At 37.5% G+C, this 18412-nt stretch overlaps 1 protein-coding gene across 4 annotated transcripts in view; it reads right to left on the bottom strand.

Moving 5' to 3' along the window:
• The window catches only part of LOC121423825 (ELAV-like protein 3), a 38831-nt gene extending 35156 nt beyond the window's left edge, over window positions 1–3675 (bottom strand). For 2 of the 4 annotated variants that reach the window (XM_041619325.1, XM_041619326.1), the window contains exon 1: window positions 3200–3675. In XM_041619325.1, coding sequence (XP_041475259.1) covers window positions 3200–3215 — 16 coding nt within the window. In that variant the 5' untranslated portion in view covers window positions 3216–3675. The remainder of the gene's footprint in view (window positions 1–3199) is intronic. The other 2 variants (XM_041619328.1, XM_041619327.1) reach the window with 2 other exon arrangements.
• Between the last annotated feature and the right edge of the window lie 14737 nt (window positions 3676–18412).

The raw sequence follows: 18412 nt of genomic DNA, 5'->3' as shown, positions 1-18412 counted from the left end.
TTTCTATTCAGGATTTTATGTGTTTAATAAATTGAGCAAAGACATGCACAGTATATCCAGTTTTATTTACTTATTATAAATTGTGGACCTTCAAAAATTCTATAAACACCAATGAAATATTAAGTACCGTAAATCAAACTCTACAGCAAAGGGGACATTAAAAACATTGTTTTCTTTGTTATGAAAAATTAATGAAATGTACAAGTAGTTCAGAATAACTATAAAAAAACATGGTTACAACAAAGTGTTAATATATCTTAACAGCTTGTAGAAATAAGTACAGGTCTGAAAAACTAGACTACATGTATAGATCACAGAATCAATATCACATGCCTGAAACCAAGACTACATTCAAGATCATGGTGAAATATGAATTATTACTGCATTGTAAATGATATAAACCATAAAATTGACAATTACAAATATAGTAAACAATATGAAGTTATAAATCATAATTTATATTTTAGATTGATAATAATAATCTATATTTTGTATAAGAAAAGCACCCAGCATGTATTTTCATTTGATGTGCTGTAATACTATTAACTGAAATTTGTCTGCCTTTGATTTGAAATACTAAAGCATAAAAACATTCCATCTTTTTTCAAAAATACAATTTGTTATAATGAAGTGTTACTGGTGTTCTATTGGAAATCAGAACTTAGATGAGTGTTCGTCTGATTAACTTTGAAATACTAAATAAGTTTAAATTTGAAAAACATAGTTTTTGTTTGTGCCCTTGAAGCTTATAAATACCAAGAACATGTGACCCCCACCCATCTGATTAATTTTAAAATACTAAATAAGTTTAAATTTAAAAAACATAGTTTTTGTTTGTGCCCTTGAAGCTTATAAATACCAAGAACATGTGACCCCCACCCATCTGATTAACTTTAAAATACTAAATAAGTTTAAATTTAAATAACATGGTCTTTGTTTGTGCCCTTGTCCTTGAAGCTTATAGTATACCAAGGACATGTGACCCCCCCCCCCCGACCCATCACTTATTACAATGTAAGACTATTAAAGTCTAGATCTAAACCCAGACTAGATCCCTAATTTGTATTAACATTTTGTTCCAAGAATAGACCAGATGATTTGCGGAATAGATATGGTACATTTTAACCTTGGTGTTTCCTTTCTATTTAATACGAAATTGAAAGTGAGCAAAAAAGAAAAAAAAAACATTTCCTGGTGGTATATGTTCTCGACAGATCCATGGTTGTAGTGATTACTTTTCATTTGATGCCCTAGCCATATCTACATACCGTACACATGCTTATAACCGTATTCATTATATAAAAAGACGGCCTCCATAGACCTACATGTATTGTGCAAAGTTGGATTTTGATTATCTGAAAGAAAATGGATCTATACAACATTAAGTCTCATCCTACAAATTAACACACAAATGTCAAAACATTCACAATCACTTTTGCTTAAAATATTGATTTCTTAAATTATTTATGTAAGTATCAAACAGCATTTGGAAATAAGGTGTAGGCCCTAATATAAAAATGAGAGTTCTTTTCTACAAAGGTCCAGTGAATAAACAGTAAAACACCAGACTAAAATTAATATCCACAAATTCTTTAATAAACAGAGTAAAATAAACCTCCAAAAATCTTTTCTGCATTTTCTTTAAATTCTCCTTGATTATAGGCATGGGACCAAGTATCAAGTCCAAAAAGGGAGTCAAAAGTCAAAGGGAAGATATTTGCCTTTTTTCTAGTGAATGGCATAGCCATAGTTAAATCTCATAATGAATGCCTAACACTAACAGTAACATCAAGCATTTTTTGCAGCCTCCCCCCCCCCCCAAAAAAAAAGGGAACAATCCCAAAACTAGATCCTCTTAACTTCAGATCAATTAGAATGGGCCGAGACTATTTTTGCCAACATTTTTGGTCATAGTCAGACTCTTCATCCTTCATCCAGTAGGCCTAACATTGTTTCAACCAAAATAATTTGGATTTCATTGCATATTGCTACATCTGAACAGAAAATGAAACACAAAAGTCTTAAATTGGCGCTAAAAAACAGGCCAGACAGATGACTGAATTATGGTATTGTTGTGAAAAGCCGTGTTAAAAGGTCACCATGGTTTGTGAATAGGCCAGTGGTTTATGCTCTCAATGCACTGGCGCGAGCCGCCGTCGCACAGTTTCCCACACAAACGTAAACAATGGCAGTGGCACGCGACCCGGCCGAAGCCTGCTCGCACGCCGACCACGCAGGGGGCGACAGCTCCGTGTGTTCGCGTGGCTGTGGACCTCGCCGCGTGGCAATGGCAGTGTGCCGGTGCCAGACGTGGGTTAAGATCTGTGTGCCCTTGTCAAGCATGCGGACTTCATCCGACTAGCTAGGTCAACAAGTCGCACCGCTATCTCCATCTCAAACCGTGGTTTTTACCCAATTTGGAGTCGCTTTTGTTCATTGCCGGTCTTGCAGATCTGGGTTTATTGCATGAAAATCATTTTGCATCTGGGTTAGACTAAACCCTAGGCCTACTACAACAAGCTGTGTTTTTAAATTGTTTTATTCCTGAAATTCATGATATTGAATGATAGAGACAAATTCTAAACCGAGTCTGTTGCCGGCAATATTTTTTTTTTCTTAAAGACAAGTTAAAGACGGTGTCTAACGTCTAAATCTGATTCTAATCGAAGATAATTGATAGACTAGGATCTTATCTTGAAAATGATCAAACGTTTGAATTATTTCCAACACTGACGCAAGCAGTCTAAAAAAGTAAAAGTAAAGTGCCAGAACGATTAGCCTTACTAGTCTTAGAACTCTATTCAAGTGAATGAATCTGAACTCAGACTACATTATTATCTGATCCATTTTCTCAACTCTTAACGCTAATCTAACTTGATAATGAACAGAATCTAAAGAAAATTAAAATAAAGAAGTCTAGTCCAACGACCTTTCACACTAACATTACTCATGTCATGACATGGCACATTAAAACCAACATCCTATTTTGACGTTTTGATTTCAAAATTAAATTCACAAATCACAATTGATTGATATTGAACTTAATCATATGTCCGACACATCATAAACCGTACCGTTGGTTTTTAACGTTATAGAACTTTTCCTAAAATTTGCACTGCAATCAAAGTTCAAACACTTTTTCATTGACTGACTGAGTCTTGACTTTTTTTTTACTTGGGTAAGATTTAAGAATACTCACCAATAACGTTGATCATTGCAAGTTCCTGGGTCAAAAGTTGTAGAATCTTAAGATGGTAGGCTACCGTTACTTGATAGGGGCGCAAATAAATCCTTTTTGTTTGGCAGAAAACAAAAAATCCGTGTTAAGATGGGAGCTAGAAGACGACCGGTAGAAGTGTAATAAGGCCCAAAACAACGAATGTGATGATGTTGAGACTTCGTCGAGTCACCTGTAGGAGCAAGCCAATATTTCAGATAAACGCTGTCGGTCTGACAATGACTTGGATACCTTGTGATGAAATGTTTCTGCTGAAAATGCGTTTTAAAATAAAGACTCGACTGCCTACAAAAGAAAAAAGAAAGAAAATCACATAAGCTAGACTAGACTAACAAATATTGAAAAAACGAAAATATGCGTGTGAGTCGTCTCGTAAGGGTAAAAACTGAATGGACACTTCACCGACTCATCTGACGAACTAAAATAGTAAATACAAGTTCAACGTGCTACCGTTATACCGTGCCGCACTACACACTGTCTGGCTTAGGATACATCCGCGCTAATTTATGCTGGCACGCGCCAGTCACCGTTCAGTCCCCGCCCCCTTTTCTTAGGATGACTCGTATGAGGAGAGTCGATGAAAAAGAGAGTGAAAATATTTCTTCTTTTCCCTTCTATTCTATTAATGCCTAGAATGTTCATGTATTTCGCTGATATAACTCTGCTTGAAATTAAATCATAGCATTTTTTTTCGTCCTGCGCAAGAATAAAAAAATATTAGGGTGCAATCAGTGCAGCCACGTGCCAGTATCACCCTGACGTAATTATTCTAAATCTACGCCTGGGGCCAAGAGATAATGGAGTTCCACTGACTTTCAGTATCAAGCGTCGTTCAAGTTTATCGTGCTCCCCCATACGTACTGGTAGAAGGGGTGGGTAGCTATTGTGTTCAAATAATAAAACAAGACGTCAACACCGAATTTATGAGGATTTCCGAATTTCCTGCTCCGTTTAAAATGCACTGCGCAAAAACAATGCCGATTTGCTATATAGCGGAAGTTGAGATTACATTGAAGGCATTACTTCCCTCAAAATCCGGACCGAAAGAAGAAAATAGTCCTTTTGTTAAGAGCCTGGTATACAAACTATTTAAATAGGCACAAGCCTTCTCATTTTCATCTGGGATTAGAACAGATAAAGAATGCAGAGGAAATACTTGCATCCCAAATTAGTACATTGTACCAAAATAAAGACGCCACCCGGTATCTATACAGAGGGCTTTTAATGTGCACCTGTATAAGAGCTTTTGACTTATGTAAGTTCGTCTAGACATAGACGTATTCAGGAGAGGGGATTATGAATTTCATAGTACTCGTTAAAATTACTATTTTATCTTTTATGCTCACCAAATCCGACAATAAGATTCAGAATGACAATTACAATAGGACGTATTTATAGACCTGTAAATATGAATGAAAATTACCAAATTGCTTTGCAAAAATAGACAAATAAACAGACACGCTTCCAAGATTCGGGTTTATTATCAGTATAGTGAGGATACGTTATGTTTTTGTAATCATTATAGTACCAAGACCATTATCTATCGGTTTGGGATGGAATTTTCAACAACAGTATGGAGGAATCATGGTATTTTTTTTTATTGAGAATGCACGACCAAGACTTTGAGTAGTTTGTCCTCTGCATTGTTGCTCTCCAGCAAGCATTCATTCTTTAGCACTCGGATAAAATGACCACCAATATGAACCACAAATTAAGAATGGTAAGAATTGCTTTACGTTGTGACCGTTTTTTCCCCAAAAAATAATTCTTATTTTGAAGGAAAAAAAAATTCGATAAATAACCACAAAATAAGATTGGTATCAGTTCACGTTTATTGCTCTATTGGCTGTTGCTATAATAATAATGATAATAGCAATAAGAATAATAATGATTTGGAAATAACAAAAAATCGGTATTCGAACACAAAAAAACACTATAAACTAAATCACGGGGTAATCTCGTAAAATTTATTTTAAAGGAAAAGCATTTATAGGGTCCAATGTTCAATTGAAATTATGAAAAATGAAATCAAATTAAATTTTGAAATATCAGTATGCTGTAAAGGCCTACAAAGCATATCCATAAACCGTCACATTGATTCGAATTCTCCATCCTACATCACCATGCCCCCCCCCCCCACTCCTCTCTCTCTCCAAATCTGTTCAAGCACACACACACACACACAAGAGCGAAATCTCCCAGAACTGACATGTAACATTACAGGTGCATATTAAACTACTATTTAACTATTAATATGTCCTCTGTCCTTTCTATCAAACAATACATGTCATCTCTCTTTCTTTTAGACAATACTTTATTTTCCGTTAATTTTCGTTTTATATTGCTTTTATTTTTTTAGGGATGGTATCTGCTTCAAAAGCCTTCAATTACAATAAACATGAACACGGATCTCTAAGTTCGGGCTCCAGATCTACTTTCAAATCTCATGTACATCCATCTCCAAAAGTCTTACTCGGTTTCCCCACAAGAGGACGCTATGATATTTCTTTGATTGGCGAGGGTTGCTTTCACCGATTTCAACCTGCTTCAACAGGTGTTTCGATGTAATGTGGGTTTCATGTCATTCACACGCGTTGCATTTTTCTTTGTTGATTTCTCGCAAGAATGTCCGCTTTGTGTAGATGATAATGTAAATATCTGTCAATCAAAATAGCAATACGCATACAAGAATTTGTGAATTACACTCTGCAATAGTAGTACGCGAACAAGAATTTTAATGAACTCATATAATCGAAAATTGCGCAATTATTAATAGAATATGCATTGTGGTATTGAAATGTAAGAGAGCCCCGTTTCATAAAACTTGCTACATTAAAAAAAATTGCAATAACAGTTAAAAGCTACTGAAATCCTTCTATCTGATTGGCTGACAAAAGTTTTGTTAAAGAAATTATTGTGCATTCGTTATAACAAGACTTTATGAAACAGGACCCTTGTCATTTTCGTTATAGAAGCGAAGCTAGGGTGGGACTCAAGTAATAATTATTCAAGCAGGGCTGTATTATTTGGTTAAGTTATTTCTTATGCAAGGATCCCTATAATCATACCTTAGAAAGTGTTCGTTTTCCATTTAAGTTGGTCTTTATGAGACATTTCAGCATGCTGCGCTTTCCGCTCGCAATATCAATATACCCAGGTGCGGATCCAGGATTTTCCAAAGGAGGGGGGGCACAATTTTCCGATGAAAATTTGACAAGCAAGCAAAAAAATTAAAGTAATAATAAAAATTGTAAAAGTGCCAAGCGCATGCTGATTTTGTTAGAATTACACCTAAAGACATACTTTTATGGTCATTGTAGTCATGATTATCATATATGCATCTCACTAGTCAAATATTGCGTGCGCGAAGCGCGAGATGAAAAATTAGAAAATTCACACCTGAAGAGGGGCATTCTGAGGCTTGTTTGTAGGAATTCACGTATAGACCGTGCGTATTTCACTAACCAAAATTAATGATGCGAGCGCAAGCTCCAATTTTTTATATTCAGATCAGAAAAGGGACATTTTAAGGACTGATTTTAGAAATTCATGAAGAGCAGACATATCTCACTAATCCACTAATGCGAACGTTAGCGCGGACGGAAAATGTTCTATATTAACACCTTAAAATGATATGTCACTACATAAAACAATAATAATACGAAGTGCGAGGAAATATATTTGGTGTATATTGACTTGAAAATGGGAGGTTTTACAGGATTATATATCTCGTTAAACAGACACTGCGCTTCTCTCACTTTCTCCCTCATTTTCTCTTTTTCCCCCGGTTTTTTTTTGGGCCAGCCGATGGAGGGCACGTGCACCCCATGCCCCCCCCCCGTAGTTACGCTAGTGATACATTGTATGAGGTTGGAGTGCATGATTCGAAAAATGAGCTTTTCGTGAGAGCAGGCGACTAAATATGAGGTAAACGGAGTGCACCTTCCATGTATGAGCAAAGGGGTGGGGGGTGCACCCAACTCCTGAATATATACATAGACCTGATTAGGCAAGTTTGCCCATCACTTTCAAAATCACTCAATATCATCCTTTGAACAGCCTCACATTGAAGTGAGCAAATCGATTAAAGATAATTATATGTGCCTATACAGAGTATACTTACAGCTCTTTCGACATGTTTGATATGGTTAATTTTACTTTTAAGTTTTAATAGTATTTTTATAACAAAAACAGTCCATGCTGACATATAAACTATTTAGTAAAAATTAGGTGTGCATGAACATCAAACATGGATTGAGTGAGCGATGCGAACGAGAAAATTAAAACGCTTCATCATGTTTACGTTATGAACTTAATTTGTGAGACTGTTTTTTTTTTTTTTTTTTTTTCTACTGACGAAAACGTTTTATTTACCCAGGGTAGCCACTTCAGTTAGGAAACTGCTCTGCCAGTGGGCCCTGCATAAATGTTATCCTTCTCCAATCTAAATGCTGACCGCCTATAGCAAGAAGGCAGAAGGTCCCTTTTTTATAAGTCTTTGGTATGACTCGGTCAAAGATCGAACCTGCGACTTCCCGTTGAAGTCATGAGGTGCGTGCTCTACCTCTGAGTTACATGCCCAAGAAGAAGAAGAAGTGAAGAAGAAGAAGTAAAGAAAAAGAAGAAGTGAGGAAAAAAGAAGAAGAAGTGAGGAAAAAGAAGAAGAAGAAGAAGCAGCAGCAGCAGACGGAGAAGAAGAAGGAGAAGTTCTGAGGATGGTAAGAACATAACGAAGGAGGTGAGAACAGAGAGAAGAAAAATTGTTATTAACACCATCCGTCAACATCCTCAGCAACATACACCAACGTGGATGAGTAGCCACCCCAGGAGTTCTAGGTCATGATTATTGAGGTACGTAGACCCATTCACTGTTCCTGATGACTCCCTGCAATCGGTTCTCATCAAATGACATCATTATGACAAATATAAAAGATTTATTTGAAAGTAGGTCAAGAAAAGTATTGAGGCATTTTCCAATGTAGCCTTTATGAAAATATATTTCTAACCATAATGGTAATAATTATTATTGATGATACGAAGATTGTCATGATAATAAACGCTAGTTATTATTTAAAACGATATGTAGGCTAATCGTGCTTAAAGTTGGTGATCAATGGTGTTTTAGACGATGGCGGTCTCTTTGTGTTTTTGTCCTTACATGAATCATAAATATGATGACTGCTATTATGAATTATGAATGCTAACCTGCATGCATGGGTCATATATTTTAGACTTGTTATCCGGCACCTGCACCTATGTCGTAACAGGGGGGGGGTGGGTTCGTCTCCAAATACCCACGCCCATCAATTTTGGCCTAACGCATATTATAGTCATATTTTTATAGGCGACGATATGGAGGAGTATATGTGTGTGTGTGCGGTGTGCGTGTATTATGAAAAGCCATTTTGAAAAAAAAATACAAGCGGGAGAAGCAAGAAATAAAAAGATGGAATTTTTGTATTTTGAAATGGATAATTGAATTACATTTTTGGTATATGATTTGAAATTGCAGGTATAAGCCTATACGAAAATAAAAGCATGACATGTCAAATGTGATGTAAAATGTAATATGACGTTTAAAGATTCATTATAAAAACAACCTATTTATATTTGAATGAAAAAAAGGGTATTTAGTAAGGGGGGTCTTAAATTATGCAACATTCACCACATTTATACAATATGTATCATGGATTTAGAGTGATGATAAACGAGTATCATAGATAAACCAGTGAGACGCTGTCAAGTGACCGGAAAATTTGCAGATTTCTTTGCTCTAATAGTATTTTTATGAATAGCCTGTTGGTTTGTATCTATCCCATAATTTTTTTTATCGATACAGTAAAATCAAACAAGCGGAACGCTGAAATTTTCATCCAAATATGATATAAAATGACATTAAGTTTCTCTTACTTTTCAACGGTTTTCATGTACAACTCAGTGACATGCACACGAGAGAATCGATGATGTCCCTCACTCACTATTTTTCTTTCTAATTGTTTGAATTACACAGTTTTTACAGATTTGACAGTAAGGACCTACTTGACCGAACCATAATAATTATTATGTTAAAACAAATGTAATTCCACATATTAATGAAAGAAAAACACTTTGTTTTACAGTACAATGAGAAGAAAATTTGTAAATTTCATTTTGTTTATATATAATAAAATGCAAAAGAAGTATAGTGAGTGGATAACATTACCAATCCCCTCTGACCCAGGGGCGGCGATCCGGAGGGGGGGGGGCACAGTGCCCCCATTTTTCGAAGTACTGATAAAGTGCCCCTTTTAAGCAAGAAAAATGCCCCCTCACGAACGTGTAGTGCCCCTTTCATTGGAAGATGATCCGTTTTATAGGCGTTCCAAGTGCCCTTTCTCGTATAATTGCCATTTCCCCAAAAAATGTCCCTCATGGACGTGTTCTGTGCCATTTTCACCTGAGAAGGACCCGTTTATGTGGTTAGAATGTTCCATATCTCGTAGTCGTATCAGTGCCTATAAGTTCATCAAAAAATTTCCCCTCACGACCGTGTTCTGTTCCCCTTTCACCTGAAAAGGACCCGTTTTATACGGTCTGAGCAAGTGCCCTTTTACCATCTTATAGGTGCCCTTTCTCGTATCAGTGCCCTGTGTAACCAAGAAAAGTGCCCCTCACGAACGTGTTTTGTGCCCCTTTCACCTGAGAAGGATCCGTTTTATGCCGTTAGCAAGTGCCCTTTTATACCATCTTTTAGGTCCCCTTTCTCGTATCAGTGCCCCTTTTTACCAAGAAAGGTGCCCCACAGACGCGTTCTAGGCCCCTTTCACATGAGAAGTTGTCAAGAAAAAAAAAGTTATTTTCGTGCCGATGAGCGCCCGGTTTCTTTATTTAGCGCCGTTCTGGTCCCTTATGCAAGTGCGTAATGAATGAAAAAAGTAAAAAAAATAACCCTACGTGCCCTTAGTTGTAGGAGTCATGTGAGTGGGGTAGAGGGGGGAGGCAGGGCGAAGTTGCCCCCTCCGAAATTTTTAAAACTCACATTTTTTTTAAATGCAGATTTTCAAAAAATTCACCCAAAATATGCAAAAAATCCAACATTTCAATGCAAAATATTGTCTAAGTGATCGCTAGGTCGCTTTCGATTTTTTTTTTCAAAAAGTTTATGCGTGCTGCCCCACCCCAGCAATTTTTTTTTGCATCTTTTCGAAAGAAAAGGTGCCCTTTTTCCCTATGCCCCCCGACTTTCAACTTCGCTCCGCCGCCCCTCTGTTACTGACTATTGTCCTGTTTCATAAAGACTTGTTACAATAACAAAATTTCTATAACAACTTTACCATCAGCCAATCAGATAAAAGGATTTCAGTAGCTTTTTTATTGTTATTAAAACGAGGTTTATGAAACGGACCCAGGATGTTCACGTTTTTTAATTAAGCGAAATTTAGAAATGTTAGAACTTTCTTATTTTACAACCGATTCTGATGAAATTTTCAGTGTTCAGCTTAATAGATATTCTCTTATTCAAATCAACTTTTGGTTTGACTTGACTTGTCCGTTAAAAAGGAAAAAATATAAAAAGCTATATATGAATAAAGAATAAATTTACTTCAATTCTAATGAGGTAAATGGTAAAATTGTAAATTGTGGTAATTTTTTTTACCTGATTGCAAAGTAAGCGTGAGTGCTTGTAAGCAAGCATCCAGAGGACCGACGGCTTAAGTTCCTCTTCGAGGGACCTGTTAATGAGGATCAATGCCCTACCACTAAAGGGCACTAGCGCAGCAAGTGGAAATCGAATGAGATTGGAAAAGGATTTAAATCAACTTGTACTACATATTGGGAATGATAATTGTCACCAACCAGGGGCGGATCCAGAATTTTCCAAAGGGGAGGCACATTTTCCCCGAGGAAAAATTTGAAGAAAAAAAAAGGAAAAAGCTCTTCACTTTTAAGGGGGCACACTTCTATTTTAACAGCATTTTTACATTACAAATTTTGATTGTACCTCTCAAATGGGGGGGGGGGCATGGACCGGGTTTGACTCCCCCCCCCTTGGATCCGGCATTGTAACTAAATGACATAGAATCAAAGTAATACATGTATCAAATCAATATACTTGTTAAGTGCGAATAAAGCAATGCACGCCATTCCACATAAACATTACCCCGGCTGTATCGCGGCTATATAGCGTGATCACGTCTGGTCAGGCACTTGAGCGCTCGTGGAATTCTGGTTTACTAAACCTGGGTGGAGAGTGGCAAATCTATTATTTAATTACCTTACAAAAGGACGTGAGTGCTTCATTGATATTCTCTAGTCATAACATACACGTGTAAATTGCACTGGCGTACGTATGGGGGCGGTGGCATAGGCCCCACCAACCAAAAAGGGAAGAAAATATGAAAAAGTTGCGGAAAGAAAGGAGACGAAAAAAAAAAAAAGTAAGATATGTTATCATTTTTTATAAAAAAAAACAAACGAAAGTTTTGTTTGCATTTCGCTCCCTCGGAAGAGACTTTGCCATGTTGATCACAGTAAAGGCTGGTCACGTATCCCTTCCATTTTTTCTGTTCATTTGTCAACTGGTAAATTTATTTTAAAAATGAAGTTGTCAAGATTAAGATGGCCGAACCTATTACCAGTAGGGTTTTTGCACCCCCCCCCAAAAAAGAGAAGTATTCATTGTTTCAATTTGGCGTAAAAAAGTGAAATATTTTTTTTGTCTGTTCATACAGTTTGTCTTTCTACACAAAAGTTTGTTCTCCCCATTGCTCATGAACTTCCCACTCACTACTCATAACTTCGTTTGTTTGGGTGGTGCCAATATAAAGCTGCACTTGTCTTTGTTTGTTTTGTATGTTTAAAAACACCTGTAGCCACGTGCCAATTATCTTCGCCACGCCCCCAAATTCCGGAACTACTTTAAGGTGGGAAAGGCTTAGCAAGTGTATAGCAGTTGCGTAATTAGCTTTGCGAATATCCAGGCTGGGCTGGATCGTTAGCTATCGGGCTATACATGAGTATTGCAGGTGACGCAGACTCGCTGGCGCTGGCACCCTCTCGTCGGCTCGACCGTCTCCAACGAAAATTACGTAGTTTTCGTCAGACAAATTAAATGCCATGAGTCGTTGCAATATGGCGCTTTGATGTAGGTCGCAAAGTTGACCTAAGCCCGTATCAGCACCAAAACGTTACTGTATTCATATTTCGGGTCCTGTCTGGTGCCATTTTCATCAATACTTTCATCCGACAAGTTGTCAGATCTGACATCTTTCCTTGATTCTGATTGGCTGAGAGGCACTGTTCCTATGGTAACTGTCTGATAAACTGATACTTGTCGGATAAAACGTCCGACAAGTCCTTTCGTGAAACGCTCCCCTGGTGCCATTTTCATGAAGACTTTTAAGCTATATGTCTGTAAAAAATACAGTTATGGTAACTTTGCAATTGTTGTAACTACCTATTCCATGGGATTTAAAAACCATAATTAGGATTGGCTGCTGAGCATTCATACTTTTTCACCCAGGTAGTTGCCATGAAGAATTCTTCTTTTTCGTTTTATGACATAGATAAACGGTTGGATTTTATCATGTTTATTGCAACAAGACTTTCAAACATCCACAATCGCAAGTACATGTAGTCCGATGACTGATAAATGTGACTCTTTACAAATAGAACCATATGAACAAAAATAATATGAAGATCGCAGATATGATGTCATTATAAGAACTTTAACAAATTAATGAATCCATAAAATGAAGGAACGGAACTCAGTAAAAGAGGTATGTGTGTGGGGGAGGGGGGGGGGGGGGTGGGCGGGCAACAACGATAAGAATTTAGAAAAAAAAAATTGTTCACTTGTTATTAATGTGGTTGTCTTTCAATTCATGTTAGATTCTCGTAAGTTACTCGACATACTTATTGGGCTGTAGCCATCCTACAGAGGATCTACCCATGGCTAGACACATAACCGTTGTTGTTTTGACGCTAGTACTATTGGTATTGGAAATAATTTACTAGCATTCGGTTAAATCGAAATCTTGTTTAATTTCGATGATTAATTGTATTATTTCATTCCTCGTGTTTCGTTATGTAGGCGAGCATCCAAGCACTGGCGGATTCAGGGGGGGGGGCACAGCCGGCCCGTGCCCCCCTTGAGAATCAAAATAAAATTTTGTAATGTAAAAATGGCATTGAAACAAAAGTGTGCCCCCTTAAAGTGAATACCTTTTTTTATTTCGCTTGTCAACATTTTTCGGGGACGAAATATCATTGATTTTTGGTTACCCCCTTTTTTCTTGCTTGTCAAATTTTTTTCATAGAACAATCCCCCCCTTGGAAAATCCTGGATCCGACCCTGCGATAAAGCCAACATATTTCGTGAAAATCGGACTTGATGTTCTGCTGTAGTATGAAATACAGCTTTTTGTCTCTTCTGACAATTTCTAGAAAGTAGATTATTTAAAACCGTAAATATGAAGAATTTGAAACACGGCGTCTAGTGAGCCAATATTTCAAGATTTAATAATAAAGCGTTGGAATAAAGAAACCAGTGAAGAAATTAAAATAACAAAAGATCCTTCTCATGAAAAGTATTTTACAATATCTAGGTATTGTCCTGTGATTGCACTGTATTAACATGTACGAACATGACATGACTAGTATTAGCACATGCACAATAAACTCAGGCACACAGTATATACAGTACTTGTCAATCACCTTGTCAATCAAACCTTTCGCGTCATTGCGCAAACAAAATGTAATACAATCGTTTGTTTACAAACAACCGGACAATAAATAGCGCGCATTGGGAGGTCCACGTGCTTTTATGGAGTACGAAATTGCAGCTTTGATACGTATGGGAGAATTCACACGAACAGAGTTCGTTCGCAATCTGCCCCTAAACTCCGGGGAAGCTAGCAAGCTTTCATGCATCAACGACTTGATCACAAGAATTTGTCCGGATTGGCGTTTCTTTATGCGGCAATTCTTGCCTGAACCTCGGATTTCTCTCAATTGCATACCATGAATACTGAGATGAATTGAAAATGTTCGGCAACTTTGGAAATTATAAAAATCATCGCATTATATTAATACTTTATCCAAACCAAAATATAAATGTTCAAGAATAAGCTCGGACCGTATGAATGAATGAATGAATGAATGAATCAATCAATCAAGCAATCAATCAATCAATCAATCAATCAATCCCACAACCAGTTGATCTACTAACCCATTAGTCTAATTCCCTTTTGCATTAGTATAATACCATTTTGTCTAAATTTCAGTTAGGCTTTGTGCGTTTGGTCTAATTTCCACTCGGTCGTACACCACTGACATACAAATTGTTTATAAACGAACATGTCGTTTGAAAAAAAAATGCAATAAGTGTAGACCATTTGGAAATTATACCATCTGGATTTAAGACTAATAATGATAATAATAGCTGGATTTATAAAGCGTTTTTTTTTGCCTGAGGATACAAAGCGCTGCTGTTATTACCCTGGTTTTAGTTAGAGCTACCATAATCGGCGCTTAGTGCATGCAAGGAAATATTCCTACCGGCTACCCATTCACCTCACCTGGGTCGAGAGCACCACATTGTGGATTAATTTCTTGCTGAAGGAAAATGCCATGGCTATAGGATTCAAACCCACAACCCTCTGTTTCAAAGGCGAGAGTCAAAACCACTGGACCAAGGCGCGCCCACTAAATGGCAATAAGAGCGAATGGGTATTAGCCCAATTGATGGCTAGACTGTCACTTAGCGGTAAATAGACCAAATGGGCGTACCTATGATGGTGGTAGACGATCGGAAAATAACAATAAGTGAATATAAACCACTGACGTACACAGAGGGGGGGGGGGTGGACTTGGGGTCATGGCCCTCAAAGGTTTCACGACCAAGAACCCCCGTCCCCCCCCAAAAAAAAAAAAAAAAAAAAAAAAAAAAACGAGACAAGGAGAGAAAAGAAGAATTAAGAGGTGAAAAATTAATAAGACATCATTTCTGAATATTGTGTCAAAATTTATCACAAAATTCGATTTTTGTAATAAAATGGTCCAATTGAATTCAAGTCCATTTATTTGTTCACTGTCAGCTATTTTTTTTAATTGCCCATGTCTGAAGCCCCTCAAAACCCCGTTCCAAAATTTCTGTTCATATTAGACGAGATATATACGCCACTGATATTGAAACCCGGCCTGAGTACAGACATAGATGCAGATGGCATATCACGCTATGACTGGACGTGAGTCAGCAAAGTTTCCTGCATGGGAGCTAGCTTCCAACATCGTGAATATAAAAACTAGATACCTAAGGCAGGGGCCGCAGAACGATTTTCAAAGTGGGGGGGGGGGGTAGGTGGGGCTGATCATCCAAAAATCACAATGAGAAAATCAGGGACGGATCCAAGATTTCTCAAATGGGGGTGGGATATTTTCCCCAGGAATTTGAAAAGCCCCCCTAAAAAAGTCTTCACTTTCAAAGGAGGAGGGGGGGGGGGCCGGGGGACACTGATTTAACGGCATTTTTACATAAAAAAAAATAATTGTGCCTCTAAAGGGGGGGGGGGGCCAAGCCGGCCGTGCCCCCCCCCCTCTGGATCCGGCACTGCAGAAAATTGAGATGGCCATTTCACGGTTTCGAAAAGGGGGGGGGGGATTGGAGCTCAACCTCTCTTTTCCGCGGCCCCTGCATTATAGGCCTACAGTAATATAAGAAAATATGTAAAGAATGGATAATCAACAAATTATAATCAATATAATAATCAATCATCTCTGCATGTTCCAAATACTAACAAGCAAATTTATGAATAAGGATAAATATATATATATACAAACAAATACATGAATGAATGAATAAATAAATAATAAATCTCGTATGTCACGTGGTGCCCTATTATTTTGGGTTTCATTTTACTCATTGTGACACTTGAGGCCCCAATCGAGAGGGGGGGGAGGTGGGGGTGTCATTTATGGGGGGGGGGATGGGGTGTCATTTATAGGGCAATGACTCCAAACTGTATATAGGACCTTTGACACCCAGTTTAAAAATCATGATGCCGCCATCATGGCCATGAAAATCCACCTAGTAGCATTCTGACTGAAAATATAAAAAGAGGATTAATTTTTGGTGGCGTTATGCAGAATTAAAATTTGATCATAAGGTTCCCCGGACCGCGACAATTCTTCAGACGTCACTGTTAATCACCAGGATCAGCAGGAAATAGAGGAGTTTCTGCGTCAAGAACTGAACCTTATGTATCCTTATGTATCTAACTTTTCTTTCCCATCTTCATAATCTCCTTCTCTTCTTCTTTTACCCCCTCTCCCCCTCTCTTACTTCTTCGTGATTTTACTACCAAATATGTATCAAAGCTTGATGCTGGGGCTTGACCCTTGACCGTATGTTGAATAATCAAAACATATCATTAAAAAAAATCACAGATGGTTGTTGGAGCGAAAATACTTGGCGAAAATGAATAGAGTCATGATCAGAGAGAGATTTAAATGGTAAGCGATATAACGAAGGAGGCGTTATACTGTTGTGTTGGGGGCTCTGGATCGATTGCACTTTAACTTTCAACCAGACTTAAAATGAAGGAGTCAATACAAAGCCTGTACAGTTCATATATACATTTATTGAAGATGATAACTAAGGTGATGATGATGACAAATAATACAGGAACATGAGTAAGTCTGATGGTGACTATACTCTGCAGTATAAAATATAAACTCTTCTGTAGCTGTCTGTATGCTGGAACAATCTGTAAAGTAATCTGCAATCTGTAATCTCTAACAATCTCTGAAGTAATCTCTAACAATCTCTGATTTGGGTTCAGAAGTGAACTCCTTATATATTGGTCTGGTCTAGACTCTTTACGATCAAACAGGTGTTGGTCAACCTTGGACGCTTGACCAAAACAATCTGTACGTCATAACTTTACTCTGAATTGGGGGAGTTGACCTTTTGTAGGGAGAACATGAAATGTAGTGAATAAGAAACCCATAAAATGTGTGTGCGTCAGAAGTTTAGCTGGAAGAAGAATGAGTAATACTTTCTAATGAAAGTTGGAGCTGGTATACTTCCTGTAGAAGTATTGATTATGTATTGATATAATATTGAATATGTGAGATATGTCTTATCATCACATAACCATGATGCCGCGCCAGTGATAGCGAAAACAAAGGGGCCGGGGGGGGGGGGGGAGCATGCCGCCTCCGATGGAAATTCCCCCTCTTGATTTGCTCCTTGATTAAAGGTCAAGTCCACCTCAGAAAAATGTTGATTCGAATCAATAGAGAAAAATCAGACAAGCACAATGCTGAAAATTTCATCAAAATCGGATGTAAAATAAGAAAGAAATGACATTTCAAAGTTTCGTTTATTTTTAACAAAATAGTTATATGAACGAGCCAGTTACATCCAAATGAGAGGGTCGATGATGTCACTCACTCACTATTTATTTTGCTTTTTATTGTTTGAATTATACAATATTTCGGAATTTGATGATTAGGACCTCCATGCCTGTAGCACAAAATGTTAAAATAATGGAATTCCACGTGTTCAAGGAGGAATGAAACTTCATTTCACATGACAATGACGAGAAAATCAAAATATTTCATATTCCATATAATAAAATACAAAAGAAATAGTGAGTGAGTGATGTCATCAGTTCCCTCATTTGCATACCGTCCGAGATAGATGTGCATATAACTGTTTTGTGAAATGAAGCGAAACTTTAAAATGTCATAACTTTCTTATTTTACATTTGATTTTGATGAAATTTTCAGTGTTATGCTTGTTGAATTTTTCTCTTTTTATTCAAATCAAGTTTATGTTAGGGGTTGACTTGTCCTTTAAGAACTAAAAAAAGAAGATAAATATGATGTCATGTCGATGAATGATGAGGGATGCACTGAAAATGGGCAAGGCGATGAGGATGGTGCATGTGATACCGTAATGTTTTAGGATATGATAATGAAACGTAAATCATTGAGAAGATGAAATGCACATTGCCCGGTGTAGAATTCTAGATAATAAACCTCCACATCTAGAGATACGATTTGATCCGGGATTTGATCATACATCTCTCCCGATCCCGATCTCTGCATTGGGATTGCTCGCCCAGAGCTAGCTAGCTAGAGGCGCCACGGCGCCGATGCGATATGCATGCACGGCGACGGACCCACGGT

This window comes from Lytechinus variegatus, chromosome 11, assembly GCF_018143015.1.
Source record: "Lytechinus variegatus isolate NC3 chromosome 11, Lvar_3.0, whole genome shotgun sequence".
Classification (NCBI taxonomy): domain Eukaryota; kingdom Metazoa; phylum Echinodermata; class Echinoidea; order Temnopleuroida; family Toxopneustidae; genus Lytechinus; species Lytechinus variegatus.
This window is presented reverse-complemented; position numbering and strand designations above follow the sequence as displayed.